The sequence below is a fragment of the Balaenoptera acutorostrata genome, chromosome 2 (genome assembly GCF_949987535.1).
Source record: "Balaenoptera acutorostrata chromosome 2, mBalAcu1.1, whole genome shotgun sequence".
Taxonomy (NCBI): domain Eukaryota; kingdom Metazoa; phylum Chordata; class Mammalia; order Artiodactyla; family Balaenopteridae; genus Balaenoptera; species Balaenoptera acutorostrata.
This window is the reverse complement of record NC_080065.1, coordinates 133,873,315-133,891,218: the sequence shown is the minus strand read 5'-3', so window position 1 is coordinate 133,891,218 and position 17,904 is coordinate 133,873,315. Positions and strand designations below refer to the sequence as shown.

The window sequence follows — 17,904 nt, the reverse complement described above, 5'->3', positions numbered from 1 at the left end:
ACAAATGAACCCACCTGTTATAATATTACTTCAAACATCTCTCTCAGTTTAACATCAATATCACATGAACAGCTATGTAGGCCAGTCTCACTGATTGTCTGATGTTAGAACCGCCTGGGAATTTTTAAGAAGATGCCCATATCAGGGCTCAGCTGGGGCCAATTAATCTCTAGAGATGGGGGTCAGGCTTTGGTATTTTTTGAAAGTTGCCCAGGTTATTCTAATATGCATCCAAGATTGAGAACCACTATTCCAAACATATGATATAATTTGATTGTAAAATAAAATTGCAGATCTTACAAAACCTTCATGGTTTCATGAGATCGAGGAAAGTGATACTGGGGAACTGCTTGGAGCACCCACCAGTCTGTTTACAAGGAAGGATCCAATCAAGGCTGCAACCAACCAGTTAATGACTGATGACATCATAGACACAGTGAAAGAGCCAGATTTGCATAGAATATTTTGCAGAATGATTCCCTTTCTGATTGTTTTGCACGAATCATATATGAAGGAAAAACTTTCATACTGTACGACTGTGAAATTTAGTTGGAGAAATTATATTCACCCAAATCAACTTAATTTATTCTTTTTTGGTCCTAAGATTAAGCATAAGGTTGCAATTATAACTGAAGTCCTGTTAAATATATTTTCATGAACTCATGTTTCATTTTTTTCTCAAGGTGAAGTCCCAATTAAGCCTCATTCTTGAGAATTATTTGGAATTTTTGGTGTCTATTTTAAGTGAATTCCCTCTCAGTGGCTTTTTTCCCTGGTACCAGTTTTCCTGGGGTCACAAAGACCTCTTGGACTGTGGACCTCCCCCGGGACTGTGTACTTTACTTTCAGAAAGAAAAGTATTTGGGCTCTGATGGAAATACACATAGCGGGATACTCCATTTTCACCTCCTGCTGCTCCTTGGAAAGAGCTTTTCTCATTCTCTGCAGGTCACTTCTTCTGCAGAGCCACATGCTCCATGGCTCAGCCAGCTGAGAAGGAAGGGGAGTATTTGACACTTTGCAAGAATGAGTTAATCTCGGTGAAGACAGCTGAAGGCGAGTTTGAGTGGGAAGGCGTGTCCTTGGTGACGGGTCAGCGGGGCTTGGTGCCGGTGTCAGCCTTGGAACCCCTGCCTCTCCCTTTCCACCAGTGAGTAGCCACTCACCTCCTGGGAGAGGGTCTCAGAGCGCACTGAGGTCTGCAGAACAGAGTAGGCACATTTGCAGATGTGGACATCCATGGTGCCAGGGAGGGAACAAACCTGGGTGGCTTTTTATCTTTTATTATTTTTTTAAGTCAAGATTTGCACAATTAGATGAAATGGAGACAACTCAAAATTTCAGATGGACATTGTACCAAAGAAGAAATACACTGCCTGGTCTCCAATGCAGTGTTTCTCACTGTGGGGACTGGGGACCATTTGTACCAGAGTCGCCTGGGGATTTTACTGGAAGTTTATACCCTCTGGCCCTCCTCAGACTTTCTTGGGGTTGGATCCAAAAATCTGCATTTTATATAAGCTCCCCTTAAACATCAGGGGATGTTTTTCACACTAAAGTTCCAGAATCCTTGCTGGAAGATATTGTAAACTCAAACAGAGAGAGTGACAGTAAGCATGATTCCAGGCCGTGGGTTCTGTGTGTGGCAGAGAATCTGACAGTGAGAATGGAATGGGATCCTTTGTTAGATATTTAACTGACAAATTAATTGCTGAGCCAGAAAATATCCCAGGCCTGCTGAGCTTCTTTATTTTTCACAGTGCTTGATAAAAAGTAAGTTCTCAGTCAATGTTTGCCACTATTATAATAAGAGTAACCAAAATCATAATAATACTTATCATCAGCAGCATCATTTTAATGGATTATTCTGCTCACTGTTCAAATTTTTTGAAATCCCTGTTTGCAAACCCCATGTTTCCATTGGCAGATGGTTCCTAAAGAATTATCCAGGAAGCTGTGGCCTTTCCAGGAAGAAGGATTGGACAGGCTCCTATCAGATCGGTACGGCTGAGTTGAAGGCAGTATTATTAGGGAGATAATATTGCTCTGCCTCCTCCTTTTATCGGCAGATTTGGAGTCAGTGCATGTGAATTCCTGTCTCACCTCTGCTGCTGACTGAATTTGGGGAAGCCAGTTATACCATCTGTTCCCATGGGTTTCCTTGCCTGTGAAATGAGAGGTCTCAGATGAGGGCTGTACTGTAGATATAAATACCTCCAGGGACAGGCAGAACACACAGATGCGTGGAGGGCCTGGAGGGAAGATGTTAGGGAATGGTAGGGACCATAGGGATTTAAAGATATGTGGGAAAAAAAAAGCCCTGTGTGGGCCAGATGTGGCCTGCAGGCTGCCTGCTTTCAATCTCTAGTCAAAACATTTTCTAATTTCCTTCAGAGTTTTGTGAAGTTAATCTTGAATTTAGGAAGATTAAGAATGCTTGGCACATAGTGGGTGCTCAGTAAATATTTGTTGAATAGATGAAATACATACATACATATATATGTATAAATACATGGATACATTTTATGTAATCTCTATACACATGTGTATGTATGTATGTATATATATACACATACACATAAATATATACACATACACATATATCTATATTTGTATCTGCTGGATAAGGAAATTTAATGTTCTCTATGTATCTAGAATATACATTCCTTTCATCTTCATCCTTGGAGCTGCCTTCCCACACCTAGCACAAAGTGCAATTTTAAAGTTCTAAGCCCAAGTACCACTTTAAAAAAAAGGAAACAGTGGGAATTATGAGACCCAGACATTAGATCTAATTAATAATCAACCACAAACAAGACTTTTGGCTATCTGAGGCAGTATGGCCTTGTCGTTAGGAACATGGGGCTGTGAAGTCCTGTTCTGGGTTCAAATTCTAGCCCCACAACTTAAAACCAGTGTGACCTCGGCCACTTCATGATGTGCTCTCACAATGCCACAACTTCCTCATTAGTAAAATGTTACTGTAAAACCAACTTTAAATGTTGTCATGAGAAACTAAACTAAATGACATCTGTAAATCACTTAGTACAGTTTTCTCACATTGTAAGTATTTAACACATGGTAGATAACTACCAAAGCAGTGGGAACTTCTGAGTCTGAAGACACAATCAACAGAAACTTGACCAAAAATGTCAGGAAAAAAAAATCCAGTAGCTTTAGCAGGGGAGCTAAAGCAAATATGGAAACTGGGGCATATAAAGACTGCTACCTCAACTAGAGCTGGATCAGTGGAAAGAAGGGTTAACAGCAGTGGAGAGACTTAAGTTCTAGTTCACACACAAACTCCTTGGACAAATCACGTACCCTCTCTGTGCTTCCACCTTCTAATCTACAAAAAGGAGGTTCTGATAGTTGCTCTACTTACCCTTTGGGGCTCCTAGAAAGATCTGAGAAAAGGGACGTAAGTGTACTCTGTAAACTGGAGAGTACAATTCTCATAAATATATCATTACTAGATCCTAGCTTGGCAGCTGATCAAGCTGGGTAGTGACCATAGTCAGAAGAGGAGTCTGCCAGAACCCTCTGGGTAACCAGCTGTTTTCTGTTCGCCAGTGATATGAGGCTAACATGTATTGAGGGTTGCCTAGGTACCAGGCATTGTGCACTTTATCTCTTTAACTCTTCCTGATATTTGTAAGAGACAGGTATTCTCATTATCCCCATTTTACAGTTGGGGAGACTGAAGGTCGTAGTGGCCAAAAGAGCCAGAAGGAAATGGAGAGATCCTATAGTAGTCCTCACCCTGGTCTGTGGATCTGTGCCAACCATGACAAAGTGTTTACATGATAATGGCAAATCAGACAAAGTAAGGCAATATAGTGAGCTTTTCAGTTTGACATAAGCTACCTTTATTCTGTTTTAAGGTATACCTAGTATTCTGAGATTATATTTACTACGTTTGTTAAAATTTCTTTTATAAAATGGTAGTAAAAGTAGATGGGAGTTCCTTTTTTGAATTTCCTAGCTTGGCCAAATGAAAAGCCAGTTACCCTATATCATTCCTGCCAATTTCTTTTTTTGAGTGGGGGAGAAATTTTACTGGTCCTTAAAGTTCTAAAGTCTGGGAACTCTTCATTTCATATTACATTGGAAGCTAGTGGAAGGCTCAGCTGTTCCTGTCTTATTTGGTTGACCTGTGTGCTGTTTTCCCACAGGAAGAGGAAAATGTAAGGCCTGGAAGGAATATGAGAGGGAAGAAAAGGATGAACTGAATTTACACCAGGGAGAAAGCATTGAGATCATCGGCTTTGTCATTCCTGGGCTTCAGTGGTTCATTGGGAAGTCAGCGCTCTCAGGAGAAGTGGGCTTTGTCCCCACCAGGAACATAGATCCTGATTCTTATTCCCCAATGTGAGTATGACACACAGACCCTCTGGGATGTGCTGGAGCAGGGCTACCTTCCCCAGTGGTCCTGCCGCATTCTGAGCAGGTTTGAAGATGAGCTTCAGGGTTTCCTGGTATCATGAACGCAGAGGAGCACATTCTGACAATCAAGGCGACATGAGGAGTGATAGGAAAGAAAATAGGAGTGATCAGGGAAGGAGTCAGTTCAGTTCATTTCAGCAGATGGTCACTGAGGCCTTCCTCTGTGCAAGGAGAGAAGCACAACCCCCCAAACCCAGGGCCTGCTCTTAGCCCTTCCCACCCAATCAAGGGGCCCCATCGGGAGTACACACACAGGGACCTATAGACTCCAGCTTAGTGAATGGAGAGTCCCTCCCACGTAGGTCTGTCTGCTGAAAGCTTAATGTATGGGAAGGCAGTGTTGGCCAGGATGGCGGAGTGCCTCTTTTACTCTTTCCTGCCTTAAGTACAGAAGGGCTGGTTCTGAGGAGCAGAGCCACCACATGACCAGTCAGCAGCAGGTGGCCAGCCTGCTCCCTCCACCCTGTCATGGAGTGCTGGAGTACTGCCCGGTCTCTCTGGGGGGGCATCCTGCACGGGGATACCAAGCAGTAGAAAGCCTGGGCCCAGGAAGTACAAGAGGGAACACAGAGTTGGTGGCTAACCTTGAGACACTGTAGCCCTCCACATGGGGAAAACACAGCCCAAGCAATGCCTAAGGCTCTGAACACTCCGACTGGAACTCCTTCCCTTGTGGAAAGAGCCACTAAGGAGAGTGGACCAAGGGCAGAAGCTCCCTCTGAGCCCTGTCCTTTTTAGGGAGAGGCGAGAGGTCATTTTCCCTACACAGAAATGTGGGAACCCAGGTACCTCTATAAGAGGAAGATCACTCACTATGCTCCTGGAGAGGTATGGAGAGCGATGGGAGTTTAGAAGGAGATAAAGGGTGTCAAGAGAACTTTCCTCAAAAAGGTAACATGTGAGTTCAGCTTTGCACGGTGTAAGACATTTCAACAGACGTCAATAGGGAAAGGAGGTCACAGGTAGGAAAGTAAGGGGGATGTTGAGGAACGATTCGTGTTGTTGGGGGTGGGTCACCAGGAGGGTGCTAGTGTGGCAAAGGCTCAGCGGGGCCATGATGTGAAAGACGGGAAACGCCTATGCCGTGGGCCTGTCCTTCACCTGGCAGGGCATGAGGAGCCACTGAATGTATCTGAGCAAGGGTGACATGATGTGACTGGGACTTCTGTTTAGGAAGCCAACCCTGACTTTGGGTGAGGTGTGCATGGTCAGGGGAGAGCCTGGAGGTAGGGGACCAATGAGAAGGCTGAGGTTAGGGGCATTTGGGAAGGGGCAAGGGGAATGGAGAGGAGAGGGCACTGCTAGGACCAGTCAACAGACTTTAGAGATTCTGGGAGCTTACAAATATGGATACCTGTGTTCTGCCCCCAGCCGTTCATTCTCATTGGTCTGCGTGGGGCCTGGGCAGCCATGGTTGTAAAAGCTCCCCAGATGGGGCTAGTGTGCAGCCCAGGTGAGAACTGCTAAAACTACCCCCTCAATTTACTGCAGGAGTAGGTGAGGACCCCAAGAGTGAAACAGCTGAACCATGGCTTGGGTCTGGAATCGCAGATTGCTGATGTTAAATCTAGGGTTCTTTTTCAAAAACAGAGTCCTGCAGCTGAGGTCCTAGTGAAAGGGAGGAAGAATAAAAAGAAAAGACTCCGTGGGGAAGAACCATTTATAGAGCAGAGGAAGAAAGAATGTATCAGAGGAAGAAAGAAGGATGGCTGAGCGGGAGGAACCAGCCATGTGGGAGGTGGGGGATGCTTAACACTGTGGAAGGCCCTTGAAATTGACCATTGAGAAGTCACTAGCCCTGGGGAGGTCACTGGTCATTGGGCGGAAGCATAGGTCAGTAATAAAGAATTCCAGAGCCAGACTTCCTGGAAGGCATTTATGGCCATGTGAGCACATCGTGTGTTTCCATTAGCTTGCCAGCTGGGTGACTTTGGATATGTTAATTTGTTTCTCTAAGCTTCAGTTTTCTCTTCTGTAAAATGCAGACAGTATTAGTATTTGCCCGTAAGATTGTCTTGAGTTGAAATGAGCTGATACGTGTAGAACACTTAGAATGGTGCCTGGCACAGTGTGTGTGTGTGTGTGTGTGTGTGTGTGTGTGTGTGTGTGTGTGTGTGTGTGTGTGTGTGTGTGTGATCAATATGCACTAACTCTTAGTGCTGTTACTGTTGTGGGTGGTAATCTCTAAGAGGCAGTTTTAACAGGATACTGGGGGCAGGTGTCAGGTTTAATCAGTTATATTGAACTTCTGTACCTCATATCATGCCTCAAATGACAATAACCCAGTACTACTAAATTAATCTGATCATCACATTTTAGCTGGCTTAGTTGTACAGGACACACTCACCCTGCAGAATATCATCCCCTGTATCCAAGTGGTGGCAGGAAACCTTCTCCTTACTTGCACAGAGTTGCCTGTTGGCCTCTACCTGGTCACCTGTGGGACCCCATACACCACAGATTGCACATTCAGTAGGGAAGGGGAAAGTGGACAGGAGACAGAGGGGTGGGAGAGGGAGAGAAGAGGAGAACTGGCTCATTGCACACTCTAGAAATCACTCTCTAGATTACAGATACCCCTGAAACACAGCAATTGGAGGAAAACCCCACAAACAACCTGCCAGCAGCAGCCAGGGTGTGGAAGTCCTGGGAACCATCCCTGTGTGCTGTGCTGTCCCTGTGATCAGGCCACTGGGTGTCACTCTTAGTCTGTGTTCATTTAGGGTCAGGTTTCTGAAGCCGGTCTAGCATTTGCTGAAATCTCCATCCTCTTCCCCCAGCTTCCCTCCCTGTGCTGGTGTATCACTCCCTGAAGTGTTTGTACCCTGTTTTTACCTATGTATGCATGTATGAATGTATATATGTATGCATGCATGTATTCTTTGATTTATTGATTTAACCAAATTGGCAGTGTACTGAGAATGAAATTTCTCAGAAGCTGTTTTCTGAGTCAGATTTAGTCTTTGCCTCTGACACATGGGAAAGGGATCCTGCTTATCCGCAGAAGCAAATTTTTGTGGGTTTCCTTTTTTACAGCCCAGATTTCAACATCAGCTACCTAATTTCACAGCAACAGCAGCTGGAAAACCCATTCTTAAACCTCAGGCAGACCTTCTATCCGAATAGACAAAGTGTTTGTATTTGGCCAGAGTGACTTTGAAGACTCTCAGTAGCCCTGTGTGGAGCACGTCAGCCTGCCGTATTTCTAGAAGCTCTGCCACACTCCTTCTAAGCCTGTCTCCATGCTGGGAAAGCCCTAATGTAATTTGTCAAGCTTCTTAGACTCTAAGTATCTGGGACTCAGGACGTTAGCAGATCAGCCATGAGGCAGTGGACACAGAGGCAGAAGACCTCAGCTTCAGTGTCAGCTTTACCACTTTCTAGCTGTGTAATTCTGAGCGTGTCACTAAATTACTTTCTGCATCTTCATCTATAAATATGGATAAAAATACCTACATCATAGGGTTATTATGAAGAGTAAATGAAATAGTAAATTCAGGAATGCTTTGTAAAATGCAAGTGTTCTACAGAAATTTGGGATCATATTCTTTTTATCTCGAATGAGTTTAGATGTAGAATTCAATTACATGCTCTTTTGAGGATGGAAGCTCTTAGAGTGCTGGGGAGAATCTGGAGGTCAAGCCAGAGAGATGGGGGTTCAGTAAGTGTGGTGTCAAGAGCCATAGATGTCAGGACACAGCTTTAGTGCCAGTTCTGCCACTAATTAGAGGTGTGACCTTGAGCAGTTCACATTAATGGCTAGTTTTCTCATCACTGACTTTCAAATTGCATTTATCTGAGCTGTGGGGACAATGGGTAAGTGGCAGACCACGGCACTCCGTCCCAGACCCTCCCTTAACCCTGCTTGAAAGAGAGAACCTCTTCTTACATCCTGCTTACATCCTGCTCTACGGCTCCCTAACCACCAACTTTATTTTTCTGTGCCTCAGTCTTTTCCTCTGTAAAAAGGGGATAAGAATAGTACCTGTATCAGAGGGCAACTGCATAGATTAAATGAGTTAATAGTGTGTGATTCATAATAAGCCCCCCCCCAAGTGTTAGCTGTTATTAACTCTTGGGCTTCTAAATTATTTTTGTTTTAAAACTGGATGCTGAAGTTTGAAGACTATTTAGAACTGAAAGAGATATTAAGTGTTGTCCAGATAGGTACTGGACTGAATACTTTCCAAGGCACTTCTAATTTTCATATTCTTTGATTCTATGACAGACCTCTAGTGAGCAAATTAGTTTTAACAATTAGTTTATACAATAGAGTGAATATATAGAACTCTATAATCATTTCTTCCAGCCCCCTGGCCCTCCTTCTACCGCCTTCCCACACCTTAGCCTTCTTTCTCTATCTTAATGCTACATAACACTGTTCTGTGTCATGGAATCAGATGTCAACATCCAATGTGAAAGGTTCGTTCTGACCATAGTCAAGTTTTCTCCATTGTTCCTCTAGATTGTGTCATTAGTCCTGAGTGTTTTCTTGAAATAACCTGTCAAAGAAACATCTTTTAATGGTCCTTTTCCAACTCTTACATTTAGGGCATCCAGTTCCTATTTCTTCCCTTAAAAGTGGTCACCATGTGGTCTCAAAGAATGGGTAGGAGTCGAAGGAAGGGGCTTTGTTTTTCTTGGGAGGTGCAGTTTTGACAGGAGGGGTGTTTTCATTGCCACTTTGATCAATTCAGCAACGGCGTAGGTCAGTTCTGCACAGATGAGGTGCTACCAGCTCTTCTTCCTTGGCAGTATAGATAAATACATTATACAACAGTGAGATGAGGAGTCTGAGTTCAGCTCTGGGCACGTGGGTTGATGGCTTCTCTGTGTCTTTCACTACATCCTAGGGCGAAAAGAGAAGGGGTCGTGTCTGGAACCTTGCACTGATCTGTGTCCATGTCTTTTGCCTTAATACAGGAGCAAGAACTCCACCTTTTTCAGTGATGAGGAAAGATGCTCTCTGGGGGTCCCGGGAAGTGACAGGAAAGCTGAGTGTGCCAGCTTCCTCCACACGCTTGCTCAGACTGACATAACATCTGTCTACCGGCTTAGTGAGTGTTCGCTCCTCAGACCCTGTGAAAGCCCAAGCTCCTCAAGATTAAGGGAGTGTTCCTAACTAGAAACAGAATATCTCTGAAGTATAATCCTATGCACGAATGTGAGGCTATGACCACAGTTGAGTTGACGACCTGGGTTATATTTGATTAGCAGCATTTTCATTTTGCATTTCAAACAGTTCTGGAGTTGAGGGGGACTTGCTGCCTAGAAACTCTGAGATGTGATGAAATCAACTCCGCTATAGCATGGGAGGCTGGCCATATTGAGCCTCCCATTCTAATCCTGGAGAAGAAAACTTCCTGAGTTGTGGCTGAGGGTTTTCCTTCTAGGGCTGAAGTAGGTCTGGCTCCCCAGTAATAAAGGTGGAGCCATAGAATGTCATAGCTAGAAGGACCCTAAGAGATGACTTCTCTTATTTTACAGATTAGGAAACTGAGGCCCAAGTGAATTAGTGCCTGGGCCAGGATAAGAACTGCCCTCCCCTATCTTCTCGTCAGGACAATCCCTACTTCACCACACTGCCCCTGACACAAAATGACATTGGACTGTTGGGTGTGTTAGCTTTGGGTGGGTGAGGGACCTCAGTGCCTAGCACAGTTTTCAGCAGTGTCTGAATGACTGACTGAGTGAATGAATGATACTCTTTTCTTTTACTTTGGGAGGGGCCCACTGCTCTGTGTCAGGAAGTGCATTCACTGACAGGGTTTGAGGAAGGATTCCTGTTTCTCCTATCTCTTCAGTGATGGTGATGTTGTGTCTACTCCTGTATGGCCAGATTAGATGGCACGCGTTTCATGGGTGCAGCCAGAGATTCTGCAGAAGGGACCCTCAGGCCAGCTCCCGGAGCAGAGGTGGGAATTGGAGAGTTTCTCCCAGGCACAGGAACATTTGTGAAGAGCACCTCACCCAGGCATCAGCACCAGCCCTGGCAGCACTTTCTTGCCACAAGCCGATCGATCACACTGCCCCACCAGGCTGAGCCAGGAAGCTGAAGCTATGAATGCAGCCCGGTAGGCAGGAGGTCTGAAAAGTCTAAAAATCAAGGACTACTTGGGGTCTGCCTTGAAGGCAGGGTGGCTACAGGCTTGGATCCAGGGTATCTGCCAATCGTTGATCCAGTGGTTGAGAGAGGTCCAGGGGCAGGTCTCAGGCAGCCCATTAGCTCTTATCTACAGACCAGGAGTGCAGCTCTGCTGGGTGCAGGGCTATGCCTTATGGCTGCACAGGCTATCCCTGGCACCAAGGCAACCAGCAGAGGGTGCATCCTATTGGTAAATTCCAACTCCCCCAAGGCCTATGCCCTGTAATTCTTCTTCCCAGAGGAAGCATTTTTTTGGTAACTCATGCATCATTGTGCTCTCGGTGGTCCTGGCCTGCAGAGAAATGACTGCATAAGACTGGCACGTGTTCCGCAACGTCAGGGAGGGCCAGGTGCATGAACAGCTCTCCAGAGCCCAGCTCTCTAGCTCTGCTGTGTTTGGCTGTGGGACCTTTGGGGGTTGCAGATCTTAAGTATGTGCAATGACACTTACAGAAGAAGCCTTCCCTAGAGAATAGCAAGTGGAGGCTTGACTTGGTGAGGGGCCTGCTACCCTCAAAGTACACCGGAGAGCTCAGAGTGCAGGCACAGGTGGCTGGCTATTGCTTCTTTGCCAGGAAGAGGTAGAATCTTCTTTCTAGCAGCCCCTGTCCTATGGAGCATGAACCTGGCCTTCGCCTCCACAAGCTCCACTGTGGCTGCTTTAGCCAAGGGGGTCAACTTCTTTGCTGCCAAACCCCAGGTTGTCTTCTTGGTTCTCACCTTGTCTTATTTCACTTTTGTTATGTTAGGTGGCTGCACCGTAAGCCACCTTGGTCTCTGTGACTCCTCTTTTCTCTTTACAGACTGCCTTTTCAGTCTCCTTCATTGGCTCCCATCTGCAAGTAAATGCTGAAGTTTTTCTGGCTCATTCACAAATCCCCTCTCCCCACTCCTCCCCCACCTGCTTTGTGTTTCCTTCCAAATCCTTCTTCTGGGACTTTGACCCACTCTTTGTGACCTGTTGTCAGTCACAAATCCATATTTGCAAGTCTCCACTTTTCTCCTTGGCCGCAGATCTATTTCATTCTCTGCTAGAACTCCTGCAAGTACCGCAAACTCAAAACGTCTAAAACCGCTCAAGATCGTCCCTTCTCCCACCTCATCCCACCAAGGTACTTCAGGGAACAAAACTTAGGAACTGCAGATGATTCTTTACCTTCTTTTCTTCATTATTTACATTTGGTCACCTCATCCTGTCAAATTTACAAAGCACATTGTGCACACTGAATCTGTCTGTTGAGTGGATGGATGATGAATAAATGGAGGAAGGAAGAAGGAAGGCTGTACACACATAAATGGGAGGCAGTGCCACGTGCCACAAAGTGCACTGCCCTTGGAGTTCTGTTCATGGCTTTGTCATAAACTTGCTGAGACATTTGGGCCTTCAGATTCCACCTCCTGCCCCCCCACCCATACCCACACCTCTTGTCATAGAGCTCATGTTTCTGGCTTTTCTTCTCTGACTCTGTTCTCATTTCTACCTCAGTTCCCAACTGTAAGGTGAGTGGGTTAAGCAAGATGATCTTCAGGTCCCTGCAGCATTGATGGTGAAGGGAAGATGCTGCCTAGTACCTTAGGGATGGCAGATGGTCTGAAACTGAGACACAAAGTGTCCTAAGGGGCCACTGGTCAGGGAGCACCTGTAGGCATAAGCATACTGGGCCATTCTGACCTAACATAGGTTCGTCCTTCATCTCTATCCAGGTGGGTTTGAATCCATCCAGAGTCTTCCAAACGATCTGAGCGGTGAGTAGAGATCATGCTGAACCTGACCTCCAGTCCTGCAGGATAGCGTCCTGGCCTCTTGCCAAGAGCTGGCCACCATAGTTGCAGGTACTTAGGGTTGCTCAATTCTGCCTGTCCCTTACAGCGTCCCAGCCCGAAGGCTTCAAGGAGACCCGGCCTGGTGGAGCCTGGGAGGAGCATCAGGCCGTGGGCTCCAGACAGTCCAGCAGCTCCGAGGACTCCAGCCTGGAGGAGGAGCTCCTTTCAGCCGCCTCAGACACCTATCACCTGCCAGAGCCTGATGACCTCGATGACCCGGAACTGCTCATGGACCTGAACACCGGTCAGGAGGAGGAGGAGGCTGAGAACTTCACCCCCATATTGGCTTTTCTGGATCACGAGGGTTATGCTGACCACTTTAAGAGCCTCTATGATTTTTCCTTCTCTTTCCTCACGACTTCCTTTTACAGCTACTCTGAGGAGGATGAGCTCGTGGCCTACCTGGAGGCCTCGAGGAAGTGGGCCAAGCGGAGCCACATGACCTGGGCCCATGCGCGGCTCTGCTTCCTCCTGGGCCGGCTAAGTGTTAGGAAGGTCAAACTCTCTCAGGCCAGGGTGTACTTTGAGGAGGCCATCCACATTCTCAACGGGGCATTTAAGGACCTATCCTTGGTGGCTGCCCTGTACATCAATTTGGCGGCCATCTACCTGAGGCAGAGGCTGAGGCATAAAGGCTCGGGCCTGTTGGAAAAGGCAGGTGCCATGTTGGTCTGCCTGCCTGACCGGGAGTATAGTGCCAAGAGCGAGCTGGATGTGGTGGCCTATGTGCTGAGACAGGGCATCGTGTCGGGCAGCTGCCCCCTGGAGGCCAGAGCCTGCTTCCTGGCCGTCCGATTGCTCCTAAGCCTCGGCCGGCACGACGAGGTCCTGCCCTTCGCTGAGCGCCTGCAGCTCCTCTCTGGACACCCTCCCACCTCGGATGCTGCAGCCACTATCTTGAGTTTTCTCTATGACAAGAAATATCTGCCACACCTTGCAGTGGCTTCTGTCCGGCAACGTGGTACTCAGAGCACCCAAGGGATGGCCCTTCCAATTTGGCAGGTCCACCTGGTCCTCCAGAACACCACCAAGCTCCTTGGCATCCCCTCCCCAAGCTGGGGTGAAGTTTCTGCCCTGGCGTGCCCAGCACTCAGGCAGGCCCTGGCTGCCTGTGAGGAGCAGGTGGATGAGCGGACCCGGAGGACCCTGTGTCTCATCCTGTCCAAAGTGTACCTCCAGCATAGGTCTCCTGACGGTGCCGTCCACTACCTGAGCCAAGCCTTGATGCTAGGCCAGCTGCTGAGTGAGCAGGAAGCTTTTGAGTCTTCCCTCTGCTTGGCGTGGGCGTATCTCTTAGCCAGCCGGGCAAAGAAGGCTTTGGACATCCTCGAGCCACTCTTATACTCCCTGAAGGAGACAGAGAGTGTTACCCGAAAGGGAGTGGTCCATAACCTCCTGGGACTTGCGCTTCAAGGTGAAGGCCGGGTGAACAGGGCAGCCAACAGCTACCTTCGGGCCTTGAACAGAGCTCAGGAGGCAAGGGATGTGCGCAACCAGGCGGTGGCTTTGGCCAATCTTGGCCATCTGACCCTTAAATCCTGGACTCAGCAGCCAGCCAGGGACTATCTTCTGCAGGCTGTGCAACTCTATTCTGAACTCCAGGCCAGCATGGAGACAGACATGGAATTAGTACAGGTGCTTCTCTGGTTGGCCCAAGTTGAGGTCTATCGACGCCAGCTGGCCAGTGGCCGCTTTTGTTATGAAATGGCATTGCTGTTCGGATTAAGGCATCAACACCTAAAGAGTGAGTATATCCCATGCTGCTGGGATGCTTCAGAGAAGAGTGTTAGAAGTCGTTTTTTCCTTTGTCCTATCTCCAGTCATCTCATCCATGTTCCTGCTTTATGTTCAGGTCAGCTTCAGGTCACCAAATCCCTCTGCCATTTCTACAGCTCTGTGTCCCCAAGCCCCGAGGCATGTATCACCTACCACGAGCACTGGCTGGCCCTGGCTCAGCAACTCAGGGACCGGGAGATGGAGGGGAGGCTGCTGGAGTCCCTTGGGCAGCTCTATCGGAACCTAAATACGGCCAGGTGAGTCCAGGCTCAGGGATAATTCTAGAACATCTTTTCTTCCTTAAGGAGAATCAGTATTCTTTCCCTCACGAAGTCAAGTCCAAATGCACATGATATGTTTATGGCATCGTGGAAAAGAACGTGGTCTCTGCAGCCACATTGCAAACTCAGTGCCATCCATCACTTATTAGCTGTGTGACTTGGGGCAAGTTTTTACACTTCTCTGTGCCTCCGCTTCCTCACCAGTTAATGCACATGGGGCACTTGGAACAGTGCCTGGTAGACAGGGCTCAGTCATGTTGGTTATGTTACAATTACCCGTGTGTTTCTATAACAACCCATCAAGTGAATGTGGCTGAGGGTGCATAATTCAGAGAGGTGGCAGTTACACTGAGGACCATGGAACCCTCAGGAGGTCTTCGTTACCTGAGGAAGTTGGTATTAGAGGAAGGACCAACGTAAATAAATGCACAGAAAGCAGGGGTGTAAAATTTCACAGTAAAAATTTTTGATTGGAAATTTACCTTTAAAATGAAACTGGAAACGATGAAACTAAGTTTATTTTCACTTTTTAGTTAAGAAGCTTAGGTTATAATCGCAACTATGCACTAAGTTGTAGAATAAATACACAACAAAAGAACTGTTAACTTTTCAGCTTAATTGTGTTGACAAAACTGTATAATAGCACAATTAAACCTCCTTTGTTTTGTGATTGACTTTTAGCACTCTCTTAGAAAGACTCATTTTTGCAAAAATATCCCAAAACTTAACTTTTTATCCAAGCCTTTTTTTTCACCCTTTGATATTTAAATTATTCTCAAGTGGATTATCCTGCCATCTCTTGCTGATTTTCCCTTTTCTATCTGTTTACTGGTCAAATCTGCCTGATCATCATTTGCCAGTGACACGGCCTGCAGTTCTGCTTTCTAACAAGCCTTTAATTTATTCCATTAAATTCTACATGGTTTGCAAGATATTTAATTTCACTTTGTGACAGATTAGCATTGTAACGTTGTACTCATAATTATGAATGACTTCTAATGTAGAGCAGGGATAATTGCTAGTGTTGAGCAGAGAGAGGTGATTGAGGAGAAGCTATTTAAATGACAATTTTTGCTTTTCTAGGCAACGTGGTAACTTGGGCACCTGGTCAATCAGATCACTAATAATCAGATAACGAATTCTCTCTTTCTCTTCTCTCTCCCATTCTGTCTCCCTCTCCCTCATCTCATCCCTCTCTTATAAGAATCAGGTATCCTCCAAATATCCCGTTGCCTTTAGTCCCAGGAAGGGAGTTTTGGATCCTTGCAGCCTGTGAGGGGACAGGAAGTCTGGCCCCAGCCGTACCATGCTTCTGTTCAGAGCACCCTAGGAGTTTGTATGGTTTTGGAGCAGATCCAGAAGGTAGGCTTGAATTAACCTTAGAGATGAAATAGTCATATATTCATGGTGAGGAATAGTGAGAATGGGCTTTAGGAAAGCTGACTTTTAAGGGACTGGAGTATGGGGGGCAAATATGTGTCAGGTTTATTGCCACCCCTCCCTGTGTACAAGTTCAGTCTCTGATTAATCACTGTCCAGTCCACCTACCCAACTGCCATCCTTTGTTCACAGCCTTCCTCCCACCTCCAGTTGTCAAAACCCACTGAAATCCTAAGGGGGAAGCCAAAGAGTAAGCCCTGGATGCTCTCAACACAGAGTGCAGAGGCCTTTCTTAAGGCAGTGTGAAGGACCACTGGACTTCTTAGGTGATGGGAGTGATAGAGAGGAGAGAAGGAGTGGGGCTGCGCTTGCTCCAAGAAAGCAAGGAAGGAAGGAGGAAGTCACAGGCCACAGAGCAGGGAGAGGAGTGACCAAAACTGGATTAGGAGTCAGGAAACCTGAGCCTGCCATGAGCTAATAACATGTCCTTAAATAAGTCTCTTGGTTGCCCCATTTATAAGGTTGAATTGAATGAGGTGCCTTCTAGTTCTAAAATGTTAGGTCTAGGACCAGCCAGCTGTGCTATGCTGACACCGGCAATAGCCCTATTAGTATAAGAATTCCTCCAGAGAGTCTTGAAGTTTGGAGGCAGATTCTTAAAGATGTGGGGCTTCAAGATCAGAGACCTAAACTTTTTGGGGTTCTGAAAGACTCTGCAGTAGCTTCAGAAGGTCTTGATGTAGGTGACTATAAACTCCATCTGGGCAGACCTCGTGTCTAGCATAGAACAGGGAGACATACATGTTTGTGTGGGCAGCCAAGTAGTTAGTAAATTATTTATTTAGTCCACTAGCTTACAGCCCTGAGCTGCAGGCTGCACACTGACTTGGCTGACTTGGCTGCCGGGGAGGAGATTAAGATGGAGAATGAGGGAGTTTGCCCGAGGGAGCCCTTGGTTTCTTTGCTCAGGATTCAGGTCAGGGAAAAACGGTGCTTGCAACTTGGAGGCAGACTTTCTGGTCTTCAGTGACAATTACAGTCGTCAGACGGCTGTCAGTGGAACCTCAGATGCCCTTTCCAGCCGCCTGTTTCAAACCTGGCCTACAGAGCATTAGCTACAGAACAGAGTGGGTCTTTTCTCAGGGAGTTTGCACTGATAAGGACCCAAATAACAGATAGTGAACTGGAATATCAGGGATTACCACCCAAATCAAAAATAAATATTTTTCCTAAAATTTAAATTGTTTAAAATTCTATTACCATATTTGCTTATGGTAAAAAAAAAAAAAAATTAAACCAGTACTGAAGGTTATAGTTGAAAAATAAAGGTCTTATTGCAACCTCCCTTTCCCTAAGACTCTTCAGAAGTAACTACTTAAAGATTTTTAAATATCCATCAAGAAATATTCTATACATATGAAAGATTATATATGATACATATTCTCTATATTAAATATATGTTAGGTATATATAATTTGCACATTTTTAGTTACTTAAATGGGATTATGATAGAAGCTCTGTTACATAATATACTCTCATGTTACTTTTTTCATTTAAAAATATCACTATGAAATGTTGATCCAGAATTTTATCCCACTACAGGAACCCTTCTGATGTACTGGGTACTGTGGTAGATGGTGGGGAATTTAATGGTTAGGAAAACAATTTTCAAAAGAACTGTCCAAAAGTGGAGCAGTCTACCCTATGTGGGAGAGAGTGTGTTACCATTACAAGTATTCAAGTAGAGGCTGGTTACTCAGGACTCTTACAGAAGAATGCCCTGAATTGAGCTTTTTATAATAGCTTTATTGAGATGTAATCATATACCATAAAATTGTCTTTTAAATATACAATTCAGTGATCTTTAGCATATTCACAGAGTTTTGTAACCATTACCACTGTCTAATTTCAGAACATTTTCATGGCTCCCAAAAGAAACCCTATACCCATTAGTAGTCACTTCTCATTAACCCACCCCTACCTAGCCTGGCAACCACTAATCTACTTTCTGTCTCTATGGTTGTGCCAATTCTGAACAGTTCATGTAAATGG

General features: G+C 45.9%; 1 protein-coding gene across 1 annotated transcript in view; it reads left to right on the top strand.

The window, feature by feature from the left end:
• Window positions 1–17,904, top strand: part of SH3TC2 (SH3 domain and tetratricopeptide repeats 2) — a 61,857-nt gene that overhangs the window by 26,016 nt on the left and 17,937 nt on the right. The window contains exons 6-12 of the mRNA XM_007188697.2: window positions 949–1,150; window positions 1,928–2,001; window positions 4,176–4,371; window positions 9,370–9,503; window positions 12,296–12,337; window positions 12,462–14,159; window positions 14,268–14,448. Coding sequence (XP_007188759.2) covers window positions 949–1,150; window positions 1,928–2,001; window positions 4,176–4,371; window positions 9,370–9,503; window positions 12,296–12,337; window positions 12,462–14,159; window positions 14,268–14,448 — 2,527 coding nt within the window. The remainder of the gene's footprint in view (window positions 1–948; window positions 1,151–1,927; window positions 2,002–4,175; window positions 4,372–9,369; window positions 9,504–12,295; window positions 12,338–12,461; window positions 14,160–14,267; window positions 14,449–17,904) is intronic.